The 22,784-nt window shown below is 53.4% G+C and overlaps 1 protein-coding gene across 1 annotated transcript in view; it reads right to left on the reverse strand.

Moving 5' to 3' along the window:
* LOC116958284 (uncharacterized) overlaps nt 1–8,145 on the reverse strand; it is a 60,352-nt gene extending 52,207 nt beyond the window's left edge. The window contains exons 1-3 of the mRNA XM_076056431.1: nt 8,068–8,145; nt 5,938–6,039; nt 3,501–3,596 (exon numbers count right to left, since the gene is read on the reverse strand). Coding sequence (XP_075912546.1) covers nt 3,501–3,596; nt 5,938–6,039; nt 8,068–8,145 — 276 coding nt within the window. The remainder of the gene's footprint in view (nt 1–3,500; nt 3,597–5,937; nt 6,040–8,067) is intronic.
* Between the last annotated feature and the right edge of the window lie 14,639 nt (nt 8,146–22,784).

Consider the following 22,784-nt stretch of genomic DNA (forward strand, 5'->3'; position numbering starts at 1 on the left):
CATCACAACAACCACCACCATCATCACAACAACCACCACCACAACCATCATCACAACAACCACCACTACAACCATCATCACAACAACCACCACCACAACCATCATCACAACAACCACCACCACAACCATCATCACAACAACCACCACCACCACAACCATCATCACAACAACCACCACCACCACAACCATCATCACAACAACCACCACCACAACCATCATCACAACAACCACCACCACAACCATCATCACAACAACCACCACCACAACCATCATCACAACAACCACCACCACCACAACCATCATCACAACAACCACCACCACAACCATCATCACAACAACCACCACCACAACCATCATCACAACAACCACCACCACAACCATCATCACAACAACCACCACTACAACCATCATCACAACAACCACCACCACAACCATCATCACCACCACAACCACCACCACAACCATCATCACAACAACCACCACCACAACCATCATCACAACAACCACCACCATCATCACAACAACCACCACCACAACCATCATCACAACAACCACCACCACAACCATCATCACAACAACCACCACCACAACCATCATCACAACAACCACCACCACAACCATCATCACAACAACCACCACCACAACCATCATCACAACAACCACCACCACCATGATCACCACCACAACCATCATCACAACAACCACCACCACAACCATCATCACAACAACCACCACTACAACCATAATCACAACAACCACCCCCACAACCATCATCACAACAACCACCACCACAACCATCATCACAACAACCACCACCACAACCATCATCACAACAACCACCACCACAACCATCATCACAACAACCACCACCACAACCATCATCACAACAACCACCACCACAACCATCATCACAACAACCACCACCACAACCATCATCACAACAACCACCACCACAACCATCATCACAACAACCACCACCACCATCATCACCACCACAACCACCACCACAACCATCATCACAACAACCACCACCACAACCATCATCACAACAACCACCACCACAACCACCATCACAACAACCACCACCACAACCATCATCACAACAACCACAACCATCATCACAACAACCACCACCACAACCATCATCACAACAACCACCACCACAACCATCATCACAACAACCACCACCACAACCATCATCACAACAACCACCACCACAACCACCATCACAACAACCACCACCACAACCATCATCACAACAACCACAACCATCATCACAACAACCACCACCACAACCATCATCACAACAACCACCACCACAACCATCATCACAACAACCACCACCACAACCATCATCACAACAACCACCACCACCATGATCACCACCACAACCATCATCACAACAACCACCACCACAACCATCATCACAACAACCACCACTACAACCATCATCACAACAACCACCCCCACAACCATCATCACAACAACCACCACCACAACCATCATCACAACAACCACCACCACAACCATCATCACAACAACCACCACCACAACCATCATCACAACAACCACCACCACAACCATCATCACAACAACCACCACCACAACCATGATCACCACCACAACCACCACCATCATCACCATCACCACCATCACCATCACCACCATCACCACCACCATCACCACCATCACCACCACCACAATCACCATCATCATCACCACCACCACCACCACCACAATCACCATCATCATCACCACCACCACCACAACCACAACCACCACCACAACCACCACCACAACCACCACCACAACCACCACCATCATCACCACCATCACCACAACAACCACAACCACAACCACCACAACCACCACAAGCACCACAACCACCACAACCATTATCACAACAACCACCATCATCATCACCACCACCACCACCACCACAACCACAACCACCACAACCACCACCATCACCACCAACATCATCACCACCATCACCACCACCATCACCACCATCACCACCATCACCACCATCATCAAAACAATCACCACCACAACCACCACCATCATCACCACCACAACCATCACCACTACGACCACAACTATAACCACTATAGCCACCACCATCACCACCATCACCACAACCACCACTACAACCACAACTATAACTACTATAGCCACCACCACTACTACCACAACTATAACTACTATAGCCACCACAACCACCTACCACAACCACCACAACCGCCACTACTACCACAACTATAACTACTATAGCCACCACCACAACCACCACTACTACCACAACTATAACTACTATAGCCACCACCACCACCACTACTACCACAACTATAACCACTATAGCCACCACCACCACCACTACTACCACAACTATAACTACTATAGCCACCACCACCACCACTACTACCACAACTATAACCACTATAGCCACCACCACCACCACTACTACCACAACTATAACTACTATAGCCACCACCACCACAACCACCACTACTACCACAACTATAACCACTATAAACACCACCACCACCTACCACAACCACCACAACCACCACTACTACCACAACTATAACCACTATAACCACCACCACCTACCACAACCACCACTACTACCACAACTATAACCACTATAGCCACCACCACCACAACCACCACTACTACCACAACTATAACTACTATAGCCACCACCACCACAACCACCACTACTACCACAACTATAACTACTATAGCCACCACCACCACAACCACCATTACTACCACAACTATAACCACTATAACCACCACCACCACAAATAGGTGAGTGAGTGAGTGGGTGGGTGAGTGGGTGAGTGAGTGAGTGGGTGGGTGGGTGAGTGAGTGGGTGAGTGGTGAGTGAGTGGGTGGGTGAGTGAATGAGTGGATGGATGGGGGGTGAGTGAGTGGGTGAGTGGATGGGTGAGTGAGTGAGTGGGTGAGTGAGTGAGTGAGTGGGTGAGGGAGTGAGTGGGTGAGTGAGTGATGAGTGAGTGAGTGAGTGGGTGAGTGGGTAAGTGAGTGGGTGAGTGAGTGGGTGAGTGAGTGGGTGAGTGGGTGGGTGGGTGAGTGAGTGGGTGAGTGGGTGAGTGAGTAGGTGAGTGAGTGAATGAGCGGGTGAGTGAGTGAGCGGGTGAGTGAGTGAGTGGGTGGGTGAGTGGGTGAATGAGTGAGTGAGTGGGTGAGTGAGTGAGTGAGTGGGTGAGTGAGTGAGTGAGTGGCTGAGTGAGTGGGTGAGTGGGTGGGTGGGTGAGTGAGTGGGTGAGTGAGTGGGTGAGTGAGTGAATGAGCGAGTGAGTGAGTGAGTGGGTGAGTGAGTGAGTGAGTGGCTGAGTGAGTGAGTGAATGGCTGAGTGAGCGGCTGAGTGAGCGGGTGAGCGAGCTCACCTTTGTGGAGGCTGTCCCGGTGAGTCGGTGAGCTCTCCGTGACAGTGACGGAGGTACTGGCGGAGTGAGAATTGTGGTCCTACCAGGAGGCCTCCGTAGAAGAGGCCAAAGCCGGAAACTTCCAGCAGGGTGGGACAACGCTGCTGAGCATAGACGCCCTGCTCGGGGGAGAGACACTCCTGCAGGGAGAGTGGGGGGGGTGGGTGGGGGGTGAGTGGGTGGGTGGGTGGGTGAGTGAGTGGGTGGGTGAGTGGGTGGGTGGGTGAGTGGGTGGGTGGGTGAGTGGGTGGGTGGGTGAGTGAGTGGGTGAGTGAGTGGGTGAGTAAGTGGGTGAGTGGGTGGGTGGGTGAGTGGGTGAGTGAGTAGGTGAGTGGGTGGGTGAGTGGGTGAGTGAGTGGGTGAGTCAGTTTGGTGGGTGAGTGAGTGGGTGAGTGAGTGGGTGAGTCAGTGGGTGGGTGAGTGAGTGAGTGAGTGGGTGGGTGGGTGAGTGAGTGGGTGGGTGAGTGGGTGAGTGAGTGAGTGAGTGGTGAGTGAGTGGCGAGTGAGTGGGTGGGTGAGTGGGTGAGTGAGTGGGTGAGTGAGTGGTGAGTGAGTGGGTGGGTGAGTGAGTGGGTGAGTGGGTGAGTGAGTGAGTGAGTCAGTGGGTGGGTGAGTGAGTGAGTGGGTGGGTGAGTGGGTGAGTGAGTGGGTGGGTGAGTGGGTGAGTGGGTGAGTGGTGAGTGAGTGGGTGGGTGAGTGAGTGAGTGGTGAGTGAGTGGTGAGTGAGTGAGTGGGTGAGTGAGTGAGTGGGTGGGTGGGTGAGTGAGTGGGTGAGTGAGTGGGTGAGTGAGTGAGTGGGTGGGTGAGTGAGTGGGTGAGTGAGTGGGTGAGTCAGTGGGTGGGTGAGTGGGTGGGTGAGTGAGTGGGTGGGTGAGTGGGTGAGTGAGTGGGTGAGTGAGTGAGTGGGTGAGTGAGTGAGTGGTGAGTGAGTGGGTGAGTGAGTGGTGAGTGAGTGAGTGGTGAGTGAGTGGGTGAGTGAGTGAGTGGTGAGTGAGTGGGTGAGTGAGTGGGTGGGTCAGTGAGTGGGTGGGTGAGTGAGTGGGTGAGTGAGTGGTGAGTGAGTGAGTGGTGAGTGAGTGGTGAGTGAGTGAGTGGTGAGTGAGTGGTGAGTGAGTGAGTGGTGAGTGAGTGGTGAGTGGTGAGTGAGTGGTGAGTGAGTGAGTGGTGAGTGAGTGAGTGGTGAGTGAGTGAGTGGTGAGTGAGTGAGTGGTGAGTGAGTGGTGAGTGAGTGAGTGGTGAGTGAGTGGTGGGTGAGTGAGTGGGTGAGTGAGTGGGTGGGTGAGTGAGTGAGTGGGTGGGTGAGTGAGTGAGTGAGTGGGTGGGTGAGTGAGTGAGTGAGTGGGTGAGTGAGTGGTGAGTGAGTGAGTGGGTGAGTGAGTGGGTGAGTGAGTGAGTGGGTGAGTGAGTGAGTGAGTGGGTGAGTGAGTGGGTGAGTGAGTGGGTGAGTGAGTGGGTGGGTGAGTGAGTGGGTGAGTGGGTGGGTGAGTGAGTGGTGAGTGAGTGGTGAGTGAGTGGGTGGGTGAGTGGGTGAGTAAGTGGGTGAGTGGGTGGGTGGATGAGTGAGTAGGTGAGTGGGTGAGTGAGTAGGTGGGTGGGTGAGTGAGTGAGTGAGTGGGTGAGTGAGTGGGTGAGTGAGTGGGTGGGTGAGTGAGTGGGTGAGTGGGTGAGTGAGTGGGTGGGTGAGTGAGTGAGTGTGTGGGTGAGTAAGTGGGTGAGTGGGTGGGTGGGTGAGTGGGTGGGTGAGTGGATGAGTGAGTGAGTGGGTGAGTGAGTGGGTGAGTGGGTGGGTGAGTGAGTGGGTGGGTGAGTGGGTGGGTGGGTGAGTGAGTGAGTGGGTGGGTGAGTGAGTGAGTGGTGAGTGGTGAGTGAGTGGTGAGTGCTGTACCGGTTTTTTTTGGCCATCGTAAAAGTCAATCGCCGCTCCTGTTAGGAAACAGCAGCACTGTGTCACTCACTCACCACTCACTCACCACTCACTCACCCACTCACCCACTCACCCACCCACTCACCCACCCACCCATTCACCCACTCACCCACCCACCCACTCACCCACCCACTCACTCACTCACCCACCCACTCACCCACCCACTCACTCACCCACCCACTCACCCACCCACCCACTCACCCACCCACCCACTCACCCACCCACCCACCCACTCACTCACCCACTCACTCACCCACCCACTCACCCACCCACTCACTCACTCACTCACCCACTCACTCACTCACTCACCCACTCATCCACTCACCCACCCACCCACTCACCCACCCACCCACCCACTCACCCACCCACTCACCCACTCACTCACCCACCCACCCACCCACTCACCCACTCACTCACCCACCCACTCACTCACCCACCCACTCACCCACCCATTCACCCACTCACCCACCCACCCACCCACTCACTCACTCACCCACCCACTCACTCACCCACTCACCCACCCACTCACCCACTCACCCACCCACTCACGCACCCACCCACCCACCAATGAGCTTCAGGGTGAGTACACAGTGAGGCATTGTCCACTTGATGTCGTAGTTTTCAGTCGCTGAGTAGTAGTAGCCCAGGCAGAGGTAACCCTTCACATACACACAGACAAAGGTCCCCCGGGTAGCGTTCACAAGACTCTAGGGGCAAGTGCTGCCAGTAGCACCTATACACAAAGATCCCCCAGGTAGCCTCTAGCAGGCTGTAGGGGCAAGTGCTGTCAGTAGCACCTACACACAGACAAAGATCCCCCGTGTAGCCTCTAGCAGGCTGTAGAGGCAAGTGCTGTCAGTAGCACCTACACACAGACAAAGATCCCCCGTGTAGCCTCTAGCAGGCTGTAGGGGCAAGTGCTGTCAGTAGCACCTACACACAGGCAAAGATCCCCCGTGTAGCCTCTAGCAGGCTGTAGGGGCAAGTGCTGTCAGTAGCACCTACACACAGACAAAGATCCCCCGTGTAGCCTCTAGCAGGCTGTAGGGGCAAGTGCTGTCAGTAGCACCTACACACAGACAAAGATCCCCCGTGTAGCCTCTAGCAGGCTGTAGGGGCAAGTGCTGTCAGTAGCGAGTAGCAGCGCCTATGAAGGCTACCGGCACTGTGGCACACACAGAGGGGGTGGCTACCAGCACCACGCCCGGCCGCCTTTGTCTCTCCAGTGCTGGCGATGTTCACTACACCACCACCGCTCCACCACCGCTCCACCACCGCTCCACCACCGCTCCACCACCACTCCACCACCACCACTACACCACCACCACTACACCACCACCACCACCGCTACACCACCACTACACCACCACCACTACACCACCACCACTACACCACCACCACCACCATTACACCAGCTACTCAGTTGAGGCTGCGTGGATCGGTGAGTGAGTGGGTGAGTGGGTGGGTGGGTGAGTGAGTGAGTGGGTGAGTGAGTGGGTGAGTGAGTGAGTGGGTGGGTGGGTGAGTGGGTGAGTGAGTGAGTGAGTGGGTGGGTGAGTGAGTGGGTGGGTGAGTTTGTGAGTGGGTGAGTGGGTGGGTGAGTGGGTGAGTGGGTGGGTGGGTGAGTGAGTGGGTGGGTGGGTGGGTGAGTGGGTGGGTGGGTGGTTGAGTTGGTGAGTGAATGAGTGGGTGAGTGAATGAGTGGGTGAGTGAGTGGGTGAATGAGTGGGTAGGTGGATGAGCGTGTGGGTGGGTGAGTGGGTGGGTGGGTGAGTTGGTGGGTGGGTGGGTGAGTGGGTGGGTGGGTGAGTGGGTGAGTGAATGAGTGGGTGAGTGAGTGGGTGAATGAGTGGGTGGGTGAGCGTGTGGGTGGGTGTGCAGCTGATTGAGCGAGTGAGTGAGTGAGCGGCTGAGTGAGTGAGCGGCTGAGTGAGTGGCTGAGCGTCTGAGTGAGCGAGTGGGTGAGCGAGCGTCTGAGTGAGTGAGTGGCTGAGTGAGTGAGTGGCTGAGTGAGTGGCTGAGTGAGTGGCTGAGTGAGTGGCTGAGTGAGTGAGTGGCTGGGTGAGTGGCTGTGCGTCTGAGTGAGTGAGTGAGCGTCTGAGTGAGCGAGCGTCTGAGTGAGTGGCTGAGCGTCTGAGTGAGCGAGTGAGCGGGCGTCTAAGAGAGCGGGTGAGTGAGTGAGTGGCTGAGTGAGCGTCTGAGTGAGTGAGTGAGCGGGTGAGTGAGTGAGTGAGTGGCTGAGTGAGCGTCTGAGTGAGTGAGTGAGCGGGTGAGTGAGTGAGTGAGTGAGTGGCTGAGTGAGCGTCTGAGTGAGTGAGCGTCTGAGTGAGTGAGTGGTTGAGTGAGTGAGTGAGTGGCTGAGTGAGTGAGCGTCTGAGTGAGTGAGTGAGCGTCTGAGCGAGTGGGCGAGTGGCTGAGTGAGTGAGTGGTTGAGTGAGCGTCTGAGTGAGTGAGTGGCTGAGCGTCTGAGTGAGCGTCTGAGTGAGCGTCTGAGTGAGCGTCTGAGTGAGTGAGTGAGCGTCTGAGTGAGCGAGTGAGCGGCTGAGTGAGTGTCTGAGTGAGCGTCTGAGTGAGCGTCTGAGTGAGTGAGCGTCTGAGTGAGCGTCTGAGTGAGTGAGTGAGCGTCTGAGTGAGCGTCTGAGTGAGCGAGTGAGCGGGAGGCTGAGCCCGCGTGCGTAGCGACGTACCATCTGGAAGATGAAGGAGACTGCGACACAACCGGCTGTCCCACCGAGCACCACCAGCAGCACATACTGCACCAGCATGCAGGCCAGCAAGTGGCCCGAGTCCAGGCCTACAAAGGCAAAGGTACCCCACGTAGCTCACGCAGGGCTGGAAGGGGCAAGAGCTGTTAGTCAGTCGCTAGCAGCAACAGCAGCAGCAACAGTAGTAGTAGTAGTAGCTGTAGTAGTAGCTGTAGCAGTAATAGTAGTAGTAGCTGTAGCAGTAACAGTAGTAGTAGCTGTAGCAGTAGTAGTAGCTGTAGTAGTAACAATAGTAGTAGTAGCTGTAGTAGTAGCAGTAGTAGTAGCTGTAGGAGTAGTAGCTGTAGTAGTAGCTGTAGTAGTAGCAGCAGTAGTAGCTGTAGTAGTAGTAGTAGCTGTAGGAGTAGTAGTAGTAGCTGTAGTAGTAGTAGCTGTAGCAGCAACAGCAGCAGCAACAGCAGTAGTAGTAGTAGCTGTAGCAGTAACAGTAGTAGCAGTAACAGTAGTAATAGTAGCTGTAGCAGTAACAGTAGTAGTAGCTGTAGCAGTAGTAGTAGCTGTAGCAGTAGTAGTAGTAGCTGTAGCAGTAGTAGCTGTAGCAGTAGTAGTAGTAGCTGTAGCAGTAGTGGCTGTAGCAGTAGTAGTAGTAGCTGTAGCAGTAGTAGTAGTAGCTGTAGTAGTAGATGTAGCAGTAGTAGTAGCTGTAGCAGTAATAGTAGTAGTAGCTGTAGCAGTAACAGTAGTAGTAGCTGTAGCAGTAACAGTAGTAGTAGTAGCTGTAGCAGTAACAGTAGTAGTAGTAGCAGTAGTAGTAGCTGTAGTAGTAGTAGCAGTAGTAGTAGCTGTAGTAGTAGCAGTAGTAGTAGCTGTAGCAGTAGTGGCTGTAGCAGTAGTAGTAGTAGCTGTAGCAGTAACAGTAGTAGTAGCTGTAGTAGTAGCTGTAGCAGTAGTAGTAGCTGTAGCAGTAATAGTAGTAGTAGCTGTAGCAGTAACAGTAGTAGTAGTAGCTGTAGCAGTAATAGTAGTAGCAGTAGTAGCTGTAGTAGTAGCAGTAGTAGTAGCTGTAGTAGTAGTAGTAGCTGTAGCAGTAATAGTAGTAGTAGCTGTAGCAGTAACAGTAGTAGTAGTAGTAGCTGTAGCAGTAAAAGTAGTAGCAGTAGTAGCTGTAGCAGTAATAGTAGTAGTAGCTGTAGCAGTAGTAGTAGTAGTAGCAGCTGTAGCAGTAACAGTAGTAGTAGCTGTAGCAGTAGTAGTAGCAGTAGTAGCAGTAATAGTAGCTGTAGCAGTAACAGCAGTAGCAGTAGTAGTAGCTGTAGTAGCTGTAGCAGTAACAGCAGTAGTAGTAGCAGCAGTAGTAGTAGCAGTAACAGTAGTAGTAGCTGTAGCAGTAACAGCAGTAGTAGTAGCAGTAGTAGTAGCTGTAGCAGTAATAGTAGTAGTAGCTGTAGCAGCAGCAGTAGTAGCAGTAGCTGTAGCAGTAGTAGTAGTAGTAGCTGTAGCAGTAGTAGTAGTGGCTGTAGCAGTAACAGTAGTAGTAGCTGTAGTAGTAGCAGTAGTAGTAGCTGTAGCAGTAGTAGTAGCTGTAGCAGTAATAGTAGCTGTAGCAGTAACAGTAGTAGTAGTAGCTGTAGCAGTAGTAGTAGTAGCAGTAGTAGCTGTAGTAGTAGCTGTAGCAGTAGTAGCTGTAGCAGCAATAGTAGTAGTAGTAGCTGTAGTAGTAACAGTAGTAGTAGTAGCTGTAGCAGTAACAGTAGTAGTAGCAGTAGTAGCAGCGGTAGTAGTAGTAGCTGTAGTAATAGTAGTAGCTGTAGCAGCAACAGTAGTAGTAGTAGCTGTAGCAGTAACAGTAGTAGTAGTAGCAGTAGTAGTAGCTGTAGTAGTAGTAGCTGTAGTAGTAGCTGTAGTAATAGTAGTAGCTGTAGCAGTAATAGTAGTAGTAGCTGTAGCAGTAACAGTAGTAGTAGTAGCTGTAGTAGTAGCAGTAGTAGTAGCTGTAGTAGTAGTAGTAGCTGTAACAGTAGTAGTAGTAGCTGTAGCAGCAACAGTAGTAGTAGCTGTAGCAGTAACAGTAGTAGTAGTAGCTGTAGCAGTAACAGTAGTAGTAGTAGCTGAAGCAGCAACAGTAGTAGTAGCTGTAACAGTAGTAGGAGTAGCTGTAGCAGTAGTAGCAGAAGTAGTAGCTGTAGCAGTAACAGTAGTAGTAGTAGCTGTAGCAGTAACAGTAGTAGTAGCAGTAGTAGTAGCTGTAGCAGTAACAGTAGTAGTAGTAGCAGTAGCTGTAGCAGTAGTAGTAGTAGCTGTAGCAGCAGCAGTAGTAGCTGCAGCAGCAACAGCAGTAGTAGTAGTAGCTGTAGCAGCAACAGCAGCAGCAACAGTAGTAGTAGTAGCTGTAGCAGTAACAGTAGTAGCAGTAACAGTAGTAATAATAGCTGTAGCAGTAGTAACAGTAGTAGTAGCTGTAGCAGTAGTAGCAGTAGTAGTAGCTGTAGCAGTAGTAGCAGTAGCTGTAGCAGTAGTGGCTGTAGCAGTAGTAGTAGTAGCTGTAGCAGTAGTAGTAGTAGTAGCTGTAGCAGTAGTAGTAGTAGCTGTAGCAGTAACAGTAGTAGTAGTAGCTGTAGTAGTAGCTGTAGCAGTAGTAGTAGCTGTAGCAGTAATAGTAGCTGTAGCAGTAACAGTAGTAGTAGTAGTAGCTGTAGCAGTAATAGTAGTAGCAGTAGTAGCTGTAGTAGTAGCAGTAGTAGTAGCTGTAGTAGTAGTAGCTGTAGCAGTAATAGTAGTAGTAGCTGTAGCAGTAACAGTAGCAGTAGTAGCTGTAGCAGTAATAGTAGCAGTAGTAGTAGTAGCAGCTGTAGCAGTAACAGTAGTAGTAGCTGTAGCAGTAGTAGGAGTAGCAGTAGTAGCTGTAGCAGTAACAGTAGTAGAAGTAGCTGTAGCAGTAATAGTAGTAGCAGTAGTAGCTGTAGTAGTAGCAGTAGTAGTAGCAGTAGTAGTAGCTGTAGTAGTAGTAGCTGTAGCAGTAATAGTAGTAGTAGCTGTAGCAGTAACAGTAGTAGTAGTAGCTGTAGCAGTAGTAGCAGTAGTAGTAGCTGTAGCAGTAATAGTAGTAGCAGTAGTAGCTGTAGCAGTAATAGTAGTAGCGGTAGTAGTAGCAGCTGTAGCAGTAATAGTAGTAGTAGTAGCTGTAGCAGTAACAGTAGTAGTAGTGGTAGTAGTAGTAGCTGTAGCAGCAACAGTAGTAGTAGTAGCTGTAGCAGTAGTAGTAGCTGTAGCAGTAACAGTAGTAGTAGTAGCTGTAGCAGTAACAGTAGTAGTAGTAGCTGTAGTAGTAGCAGTAGTAGTAGCTGTAGTAGTAGTAGTAGCCGTAGCAGTAATAGTAGTAGTAGCTGTAGCAGTAACAGTAGTAGTAGCTGTAGCAGTAGTGGCTGTAGCAGTAGTAGTAGCTGTAGCAGTAGTAGTAGTAGCTGTAGTAGTAGCTGTAGCAGTAACAGTAGTAACTGTAGCAGCAACAGTAGTAGCTGTAGCAGCAACAGTAGTAGTAGCTGTAGCAGTAACAGTAGTAGTAGCTGTAGCAGTAACAGTAGCAGTAGTAGCTGTAGCAGTAACAGTAGTAGTAGCAGCAGCAGTAGTAGTAGTAGCTGTAGCAGTAACAGTAGTAGTAGTATCAGCAGTAGTAGTAGCAGCAGTAGTAGTAGCAGCAGTAGCAGCAGCAGTAGTAGTAGTAGCAGCAGTAGCAGCAGCAGTAGTAGTAGTAGCAGCAGTAGCAGCAGCAGTAGTAGTAGTAGCAGCAGTAGCAGCAGCAGTAGTAGTAGCAGCAGTAGTAGTAGCAGCAGTAGTAGTAGCAGCAGTAGTAGCAGTAACAGTAGTAGTAGTAGCAGCAGTAGTGGTCGTGGTGGTGGTTGTGGTTGTGGTGTTGGTTGTGGTGGTTGTGGTGGTGGTTGTTGTGGTGGTTGTGGTGGTGGTGCTGGTGGTGCTGGTTGTGGTGGTGGTGGTAGTTGTGGTGGTGGTTGTGGTGGTGGTAGTTGTGGTGGTGGTTGTGGTGGTGGTTGTGGTGCCTCAAATATTGGAAGAAGTCACCCCCTGTGAGTGGCTGGCTGAGGTGCCATCTGTTGAGGAAGTACTGAAGGCAATCCGGAGTCTGAGACCGGGAAAGGCAGCGGGCAGAGATGATCTCCCAAGCGAAATGTTGAGAGAGGGTGGCGTTTGTGCACAGACTGCCCTATATGACATCATAACAACGGTCTGGACCACTGGACAAGTTCCGCAGGATTGGAAGGATGCCCTGGTGGTCCCCCTCTTTAAGAAGGGGGACCGCACAGACTGTAACAACTACAGGGGCATCTCACTCCTCAGTGTGACGGGAAAGGGCCTGGCAAGGATTATTCAGCATCGCCTTGCCAGGCACGCTGAGGAGAGGCTTGCGGAGCCCCAATGCGGTTTCAGGAAAGGGCGGTCCTGCACAGATGCCATATTTTCTGTCCGTCTGCTACAGCAGAGGTGTAGGGAATTCCAACAAGACCTACATCTCTGCTTTATTGACCTGGTCAAGGCCTATGATACCATCAGTAGGCCTGGGCTCTGGGTCGTTCTTCGTGCTTTTGGAGTACCTGACCCTCTGCTCACGATCATTAAGGACCTTCATGATGGTGAGCGGGCCCGGGTAAAACTACGTGGCCAGGAGTCAGAGCCATTCCCTGTACACCTTGGGGTGCGACAGGGATGTCCTCTGGCTCCCACATTATTTAACATCTATTTTGACCACGTAGTTCGTGAAGCCTTCAATAGCTGTAGCGGGGGAATCTCCATATGGTACAGATATAATGGGAGGCTGATCGATGCCCGGGTGCGGTCAAGGGATGGTTGTGGTGGTGGTGGTTGTGGTGGTGGTTGTGGTGGTGGAGTTGGAGACGCTGCTGCTGAGACTGGAGCGTGCCACTAAGAGGTGGGGCCTTACCATCAGCCCCACCAAAACTTAGCACCTGCCTGGGTATTTTGTACCATCGGCCACTCCACCCCCACAACTCCCAATCGGTGATGGGGCAGTTGTGGAGAGAGTGGAGAGTTTCCCATACCTGGGCAGTGTGCTTATGACCGGTTCCAGTTTAACAGCAGAGGTCTCACTCCAAATCAGTCGAGCGGCAATATCTTTTCATCGGTTGTGTAACGCTGTGTGGAAGCTATCTGGTCTGTCGCTCCACACTAAGCTTCAGGTCTTCTCGGCCACGGTCGTTCCCTCCCTTCTCTACGCTTGCGAAACGTGGACCCCCCTAATGGAACATCTTCGCCGGTTAGAAACATTTAGGCTGGCCTGCCTACGATCCATCCTGGGTTTAACCAGACTGGATTGTGTGAGGAGCTCACAAATCATTGAAAGATCTGGGCAAGGTCCCATCGGTGAGCTCCTCCGGCAGGCAAGGCTGCGTTGGCTGGGTCATGTAGCCCGCATGCCCAGCTACCGCATGCCGAAACAGCTTTTGTTCGGCTGGATCGAGGGGGCTAAGCGGGCGCGGCACGGGCTAGAGAAGAGATGGAGTGATGTGGTACAGGAGGACGTGGAGCTGAGTGGACTTACCGATGACTGGTACCAGCGGTGTCAAGATCGGCCTCTGTGGAGGAGGCTCGTGAAGGATGCTACTGGGCAGTTGGAGGCAGTCGCCCTCCAACAACAACGGAGGGCGGAGGAGCGACGCTCACAACAACGAGCGGAGCGCCGGGTGGCTAAAGCACAGCAGGTTGGCACAGTAGGGGGCACAGGTGGTGCACCAGCCAGTCATCTCAGTCAGTCGACCCGTGGCACCTGGGTCTGCCCCGTGACCTCCTGCCAGCGGGCGTTCGACACTTCACGTGGCCTCAGGGTGCACATAGCCTGGCACAAGCGTCGTGGTGACGTCACCGCCACTTAGTGGCGAATGGCGGTTGTTGTTGTTGGTGGCTGTGGTTGTTGTGATGATGGTTGTGGTGGTGGTTGTGGTGGTTGTGGTGGTGGTTGTGGTGGTTGCTGTGATGATGGTTGCGGTGGTAGTTGTGGTGGTTGTGGTGGTGGTGGTTGTTGTTGTTGTTGTGGTGGTGGTTGTGGTGGTGGTAGTGGTGGTGGTTGTGGTGGTTGTTGTGATAGTGGTGGTTGTTGTTGTTGTGGTGGTTGTGGTGGTTGTGTTGGTGGTGATTGTGGTGGTGGTGGTTGTGGTGGTTGTTGTTGTTGTGGCGGTGGTTGTGGTGGTGGTTGTGGTGGTGGTAGTTGTGGTGGTAGTGGTGGTTGTGGTGGTTGTTTTTGTGATGTTGTGGTTGTTGTTGTTGTGATAGTGTTGGTTGTGGTGGTTGTTGTGATGGTGGTTGTGGTGGTTGTTTTGTGATGTTGTGGTTGTTGTTGTGATGGTGGTTGTGGTGGTTGTTGTGATGGTGGTTGTGGTGGTTGTTGTTGTGATGGTTGTTGTTGTTGTGGTGGTTGTGGTGGTGGTTGTGGTGGTTGTTGTGGTTGTTGTGGTGGTTGTGGTGGTTGTGGTGGTGGTTGTGGTGGTGGTTGTGGTGGTGGTTGTGGTGGTTGTGGTGGTGGTTGTGGTGGTGGTTGTGGTGGTGGTGGTTGTGGTGGTGGTTGTGGTGGTGGAGTTGGAGACGCTGCTGCTGAGACTGGAGCGTGCCACTAAGAGGTGGGGCCTTACCATCAGCCCCACCAAAACTAAGCACCTGCCTGGGTATTTTGTACCATCGGACACTCCACCCCCACAACTCCCAATCGGTGATGGGGCAGTTGTGGAGAGAGTGGAGAGTTTCCCATACCTGGGCAGTGTGCTTATGACCGGCTCCAATTTAACAGCAGAGGTCTCACTCCGAATCAGTCGAGCGGAAATATATTTTCATCGGTTGCGTAACGCTGTGTGGAAGCTACCTGGTCTGTCGCTCCGCACTAAGCTTCAGGTCTTCTCGGCCACGGTCATTCCCTCCCTTCTCTACGCTTGCGAAACGTGGACCCCCCTAATGGAACATCTTCGCCGGTTAGAAACATTTAGGCTGGCCTGCCTACGATCCATCCTGGGTTTAACCAGACTGGATTGTGTGAGGAGCTCACAAATCCTTGAAAGATCTGGGCAGGGTCCCATCGGTGAGCTCCTCCGGCAGGCAAGGCTGCGATGGCTGGGTCATGTAGCCCGCATGCCCAGCCACCGCATGCCGAAACAGCTTTTGTTTGGCCGGATTGAGGGGGCTAAGCGGGCGCGGCACGGGCTAGAGAAGAGATGGAGTGATGTGGTACAGGAGGACGTGGAGCTGAGTGGACTTGCCGATGACTGGTACCAGCGGTGTCAAGATCGGCCTCTGTGGAGGAGGCTCGTGAAGGATGCTACTGGGCAGTTGGAGGCAGTCGCCCTCCAACAACAACGCAGGGCGGAGGAGCGACGCTCACAACAGCGAGCGGAGCGCCGGGTGGCTAAAGCACAGCAGGTTGGCACAGTAGGGGGCACAGGTGGTGCATCAGCCAGTCATCTCAGTCAGTCGACCCGTGGCACCTGCTGGGTCTGCCCCGTGACCTCCTGCCAGCGGGCGTTCGACACTTCACGTGGCCTCAGGGTGCACATAGCCTGGCACAAGCGTCGTGGTGACGTCACCGCCACTTAGTGGCGAATGGCGGTTGTTGTTGTTGTTGTTGGTGGTGGTGGTTGTGGTGGTGGTGGTGGTTGTGGTGGTTGTGGTGGTGGTGGTGGTGGTTGTGGTTGTGGTTGTTATGGTTGTGGTTCTCACCAAAGTTCCAGGCAGCGATGAGCAGTCCACTGAGGCAGTGGGCACAGCAAATGAGAGGGGGAGAGGCGCCGCTCAGCCATCGCCGCTCAGCCAGCGCTAGCGGGTACCCTGCACCACAACCACCACCACCACAACAACAACAACCACAACAACCACCACAACCACCATCACCATCACAACAATCACCACCACCATCACAAACACCATCACAACAATCACCACAACCACCACCACAACACACACAACCACAACAACCATCACAACAACCACAACAATCACAACAACCACAACCACCATCACAACAACCACAACCACCATCACAACAACCACAACCATCACAACAACCACCACCATCACAACAACCACCACCACCATCACAACAACCACAACCACCACCACAACCACCACCATCACAACAACCACCACCAGCATCACAACAACCACAACCACCAGAACCATCATCACAACCACAACCACCACCATCACAACCATCATCACAACCACAACCACCACCATCACAACCATCATCACAACCACCACCACCACAACCATCACCACGACCACAAACACCACCACAACTACCACAACCGTCATCACAACAACCGCCACCACAACAACCACCACCACCACAACCACCATCACAACCACCACCTCAGCTACAACCACCACAACCCACAGAACTGCAGACTAATCGTAATAATGAAATTCTTTTACAGAAACTAACGAAGCCTCACAAAACGACCCATGCACTCACACAGAGACCCATGTGGCGAGTCTGTGGGTCTCTGTATGGTGAGTCTGTGGGTCTCTGTGTGGTGGTGAGTCTGTGGTCTCTGTGTGGTGAGTCTGTGGGTCTCTGTGTGGTGAGTCTGTGGGTCTCTGTGTGGTGAGTCTGTGTGTCTCTGTGTGGTGAGTCTGTGTGGGTCTCTGTGTGGTGAGTCTGTGGGTCTCTGTGTGGTGAGTCTGTGGGTCTCTGTGTGGTGAGTCCGTGGGTCCCTGTGTGGTGAGTCTGTGGGTCTCTGTGTGGTGAGTCTGTGGGTCTCTGTGTGGTGAGTCTGTGGGTCTCTGTGGTGAGTCTGTGGGTCTCTGTGTGGTGAGTCTGTGGGTCTCTGTGTGGTGAGTCTGTGGGTCTCTGTGTGGTGAGTCTGTGGGTCTCTGTGGTGAATCTGTGGGTCTCTGTGTGGTAAGTCAATGGGTCTCTGTGTGGTGAGTCTGTGGGTCTCTGTGTGGTGAGTCTGTGGGTCTCTGTGTGGTGAGTCTGTAGGTCTCTGTGTGGTGAGTCTGTGGGTCTCTGTGTGGTGAGTCTGTGTGTCTCTGTGTGGTGAGTCTGTGGGTCTCTGTGTGGTGAGTCTGTGGGTCTCTGTGTGGTGAGTCTGTGGGTCTCTGTGTGGTGAGTCTGTGGGTCTCTGTGTGGTGAGTCTGTGTGTCTCTGTGTGGTGAGTCTGTGTGGGTCTCTGTGTGGTGAGTCTGTGGGTCTCTGTGTGGTGAGTCTGTGGGTCTCTGTGTGGTGAGTCCGTGGGTCCCTGTGTGGTGAGTCTATGGGTCTCTGTGTGGTGAGTCTGTGGGTCTCTGTGTGGTGAGTCTGTGGGTCTCTGTGTGGTGAGTCTGTGGGTCTCTGTGTGGTGAGTCTGTGTGTCTCTGTGTGGGTGAGTCTGTGTGGGTCTCTGTGTGGTGAGTCTGTGGGTCTCTGTGTGGTGAGTCTGTGGGTCTCTGTGTGGTGAGTCCGTGGGTCCCTGTGTGGTGAGTCTATGGGTCTCTGTGTGGTGAGTCTGTGGGTCTCTGTGTGGTGAGTCTGTGGGTCTCTGTGTGGTGAGTCTGTGGGTCTCTGTGTGGTGAGTCTGTGGGTCTCTGTGTGGTGAGTCTGTGGGTCTCTGTGTGGTGAGTCTGTGGGTATCTGTGTGGTGAGTCTGTGGGTCTCTGTGTGGTAAGTCAATGTGTCTCTGTGTGGTGAGTCTGTGAGTCTGGTGTGAGTCTGGTTTAAACCAGTTTTAAGGTTCTGTTAATATAACGATTAATCAAACTCAGATAAAACTGGCCTTGACTGGATCAGTGGGAGAGAGAGTGGGTGGGTGAGTGAGTGGGTGAGTGAGTGCGTGGGTGGATGGGTGGATGAGTGGATGGGTGGGTGAGTGGGTGGGTGAGTGGGTGGGTGAGTGGGTGGGTGAGTGGATGAGTGGGTGAGTGGGTGAGTGGGTGAGTGGATGAGTGGGTGGGTGGGTGAGTGGATGAGTGGGTGGGTGAGTGGGTGGGTAGGTGAGTGGGTGAGTGGGTGGGTGGGTGAGTGAGTGGGTGGGTGAGTGAATGGGTGGGTGAGTGAATGGGTGGGTGAGTGAGTGGGTGGGTCGGTGAGTGAGTGGGTGGGTGAGTGAGTGAATGGGCGAGTGAGTGGGTGAGTGGGTGGGTGAGTGAGTGGGTGGGTGAGTGGGTGAGTGAGTGGGTGAGTGAGTGGGTGAGTGAGTGGATGGGTGAGTGGGTGAGTGAGTGGGTGAGTGGGTGGGTGAGTGGGTGAGTGTGTGTGTGTGGTGAGTGGGTGAGTGAGTGGGTGACTGGGTGAGTGGGTGAGTGGGTGGGTGAGTGGGTGAGTGCGTGAGTGAGTGGGTGAGTGAGTGAGTGGGTGAGTGAGTGGGTGAGTGAGTGAGTGGGTGAGTGGGTAAGTGTGTGGGTGAGTGAGTGAGTGAGCGAGTGGGTGAGTGAGTGAGCGAGTGAGCGAGTGTGTGTGTGAGTGGGTGAGTGTGTGAGTGGGTGAGTGAGTGGGTGAGTGAGTGGGTGAGTGAGTGGGTGAATGAGTGGGTGAGTGGGTGAGTGAGTGAGTGGGTGTGTGAGTGGGTGGGTGAGTGAGTGGGTGAGTGAGTGAGTGTGTGGGTGAGTGAGTGTGTGAGTGAGTGTGTGAGTGGGTGAGTGGGTGGGTGAGTGAGTGGGCGAGTGAGTGGGTGAGTGTGTGTGTGAGTGGGTGAGTGTGTGAGTGAGTGTGTGAGTGAGTGTGTGGGTGAGTGTGTGGGTGAGTGTGTGAGTGAGTGTGTGGGTGAGTGAGTGAGTGGGTGAGTGAGTGAGTGAGTGGGTGAGTGAGTGGGTGAGTGTGTGTGAGTGAGTGGGTGAGTGGGTGAGTGAGTGAGTGGGTGAGTGAGTGGGTGAGTGAGTGAGTGGGTGAGTGGGTGGGTGAGTGGGTGAGTGAGTGAGTGTGTGTGTGGGTGAGTGAGTGGGTGAGTGAGTGTGTGAGTGAGTGGGTGAGTGAGTGAGTGGGTGAGTGTTGTGAGTGTGTGGGTGAGTGAGTGAGTGTGTGTGGGTGAGTGAGTGGGTGTGAGTGTGAGTGAGTGAGTGAGTGTGTGAGTGAGTGAGTGGGTGAGTGAGTGGGTGAGTGGGTGAGTGAGTGAGTGAGTGGGTGAGTGAGTGGGTGAGTGAGTGGGTGAGTGAGTGGGTGAGTGAGTGAGTGGGTGGGTGAGTGAGTGAGTGAGTGGGTGAGTGAGTGAGTGGGTGGGTGAGTGAGTGAGTGAGTGGGTGAGTGAGTGAGTGGGTGAGTGAGTGGGTGAGTGTGTGAGTGTGTGAGTGAGTGAGTGAGTGGGTGAGTGGGTGTGTGTGTGAGTGAGTGAGTGGGTGAGTGAGTGGGTGAGTGGGTGTGTGAGTGAGTGAGTGAGTGGGTGAGTGAGTGAGTGTGTGAGTGGGTGAGTGAGTGAGTGGGTGAGTGGGTGAGTGAGTGAGTGAGTGGGTGAGTGGGTGAGTGAGTGAGTGGGTGAGATGAGTGGGTGAGTGAGTGAGTGTATGGGTGAGTGCGTGAGTGAGTGGGTGAGTGAGTGAGTGAGTGGGTGAGTGGGTGAGTGAGTGAGTGAGTGGGTGAGTGAGTGAGTGAGTGGGTGAGTGAGTGGGTGAGTGAGTGAGTGTGTGAGTGAGTGGGTGGGTGAGTGAGTGAGTGGCTGAGTGGGTGAGTGAGTGGGTGAGTGAGTGAGTGGGTGAGTGATGTGAGTGTGTGAGTGGGTGAGTGAGTGAGTGGAAGTGGGTGAGTGGGTGAGTGAGTGAGTGAGTGTGTGTGTGAGTGGGTGAGTGTGTGAGTGAGTGTGTGGGTGGGTGAGTGAGTGAGTGGGTGAGTGGGTGAGTGAAGTGAGTGGGTGAGTGAGTGTGTGAGTGAGTGTGTGGGTGAGTGTGTGGGTGAGTGTGAGAGTGAGTGTGTGGGTGAGTGAGTGAGTGAGTGGGTGAGTGAGTGAGTGAGTGGGTGAGTGAGTGGGTGAGTGTGTGTGAGTGAGTGGGTGAGTGGGTGAGTGAGTGAGTGGGTGAGTGAGTGGGTGAGTGAGTGAGTGGGTGAGTGGGTGGGGTGAGTGGGTGAGTGAGTGAGTGTGTGTGTGTGGGTGAGTGAGTGGGTGAGTGAGTGTGTGAGTGAGTGGGTGAGTGAGTGAGTGGGTGAGTGTGTGAGTGTGTGGGTGAGTGAGTGTGTGTGGGTGAGTGAGTGGGTGAGTGAGTGTGTGAGTGTGTGTGTGAGTGAGTGAGTGGGTGAGTGAGTGGGTGAGTGGGTGAGTGAGTGAGTGAGTGGGTGAGTGAGTGGGTGAGTGAGTGGGTGAGTGAGTGAGTGGGTGGGTGAGTGAGTGAGTGGGTGAGTGAGTGAGTGGGTGAGTGAGTGGGTGAGTGTGTGAGTGTGTGAGTGAGTGAGTGGGTGAGTGGGTGTGTGTGTGAGTGAGTGAGTGGGTGAGTGAGTGGGTGAGTGGGTGTGGAGTGAGTGTGAGTGAGTGGGTGAGTGAGTGAGTGTGTGAGTGGGTGAGTGAGTGAGTGAGTGGGTGAGTGGGTGAGTGGGTGAGTGAGTGAGTGGGTGAGTGGGTGAGTGAGTGAGTGGGTGAGTGGGTGAGTGAGTGGGTGAGTGAGTGAGTGTATGGGTGGAGTGAGTGAGTGGGTGAGTGAGTGAGTGAGTGGGTGAGTGGGTGAGTGAGTGAGTGAGTGGGTGAGTGAGTGAGTGGGTGAGTGAGTGGGTGAGTGAGTGAGTGAGTGGGTGAGTGAGTGAGTGTGTGAGTGAGTGGGTGGGTGAGTGAGTGAGTGAGTGGCTGAGTGGGTGAGTGAGTGGGTGAGTGAGGGGTGAGTGAGTGAGTGAGTGTGTGAGTGGGTGAGTGAGTGAGTGGGTGGAGTGGGTGAGTGAGTGGGTGAGTGAGTGAGTGAGTGGGTGAGTGAGTGAGTGTGTGAGTGGGTGAGTGAGTGAGTGGGTGAGTGGGTGAGTGAGTGGGTGAGTGAGTGGGTGAGTGGAGTGAGTGGGTGAGTGGGTGAGTGAGTGAGTGGGTGAGTGGGTGAGTGAGTGAGTGGGTGAGTGGGTGAGTGGGTGAGTGAGTGAGTGGGTGAGTGGGTGAGTGAGTGTGTGGGTGGTGTGTGGGTGAGTGAGTGAGTGAGTGGGTGGGTGAGTGAGTGAGTGGCTGAGTGGGTGAGTGAGTGGGTGAGTGAGTGAGTGGGTGAGTGAGTGGTGAGTGAGTGTGTGGGTGAGTGTGGGGTGAGTGAGTGAGTGAGTGGGTGGGTGAGTGAGTGAGTGAGTGGCTGAGTGGGTGAGTGAGTGGGTGAGTGAGTGAGTGGGTGAGTGAGTGAGTGAGTGGGTGAGTGAGTGAGTGAGTGGGTGAGTGGGTGAGTGAGTGAGTGAGTGTGTGAGTGAGTGAGTGGGTGAGTGGGTGAGTGAGTGAGTGGGTGAGTGTGTGAGTGTGTGTGTGAGTGGGTGAGTGAGTGGGTGAGTGAGTGAGTGAGTGGGTGAGTGAGTGGGTGAGTGAGTGAGTGGGTGAGTGTGTGAGTGAGTGAGTGGGTGAGTGTGTGAGTGTGTGTGTGGGTGAGTGTGTGTGTGTGTGTTGGTTCACCACGTGGCCTACACGGGGGACCTTGGCCCCGTGTGTGGCTGCTTTGGTGAACTCTGACAGAGTTTAGAGGTCGCACCAACACGTGGTGAAGACTCACAGCCGTGTTGATAACAACAGCGATAACGCACACACGCACACACACACACAGACACACACACAGACACACACACACACACACACACACAGACACACACACACACACACACACACACCACACACACACACACACACACACCACACACACACACACACACACACCACACACACTCACCACACACACACACCACACACACACACTCAACACACACACACCACACCACACACCACACACACACACACACACACACACACACACTCACACCACACACACACTCACCACACACACACCACTCACACCACACTCACACACACACACACTCACCACACACACTCACCACACACACACACCACACACACACACTCAACACACACACACACACACACACACCACACACACACACACACACAACACACACACTCACACCACACACACCACACACCACACACACACCACTCACACCACACTCACCACACACACACTCACCACACACACTTACCACACACACACCACACACACCCCACACACACCACACACACACACCACACACACCACACACACACACACACCACACACACCACACACACCACTCACCACACACACCACACACACACACTCACCACACACACCTACCACACACACCACACTCACCACACACACACTACACACACACACCACACACACTCACTACACACACACCACACACACACTCACTCACTCACCACACACTCACTCACTACACACTCACCACACACACACTCACCACACACACACACCACACACACACACCACACACACACCACACTCACTACACACACCACACACACACTCACTCACACTCACTCACTCACACTCACTCACTACACACTCACTAACTCACCACACACTCACTCACCAAACACACACTCACCACACTCACTCACTCACTCACCAAACACACACTCACCACACACACTCACTCACTCACCACACACACACTCACCACACACACACACCACACACACACACCACACACACACCACACTCACTACACACACCACACACACACTCACTCACACTCACTCACT

The sequence above is a fragment of the Petromyzon marinus genome, chromosome 75 (genome assembly GCF_048934315.1).
Source record: "Petromyzon marinus isolate PM22_M1 ecotype Great Lakes invasive population chromosome 75, UKy_Petmar_22M1.pri1.0, whole genome shotgun sequence".
NCBI lineage: Eukaryota > Metazoa > Chordata > Hyperoartia > Petromyzontiformes > Petromyzontidae > Petromyzon > Petromyzon marinus.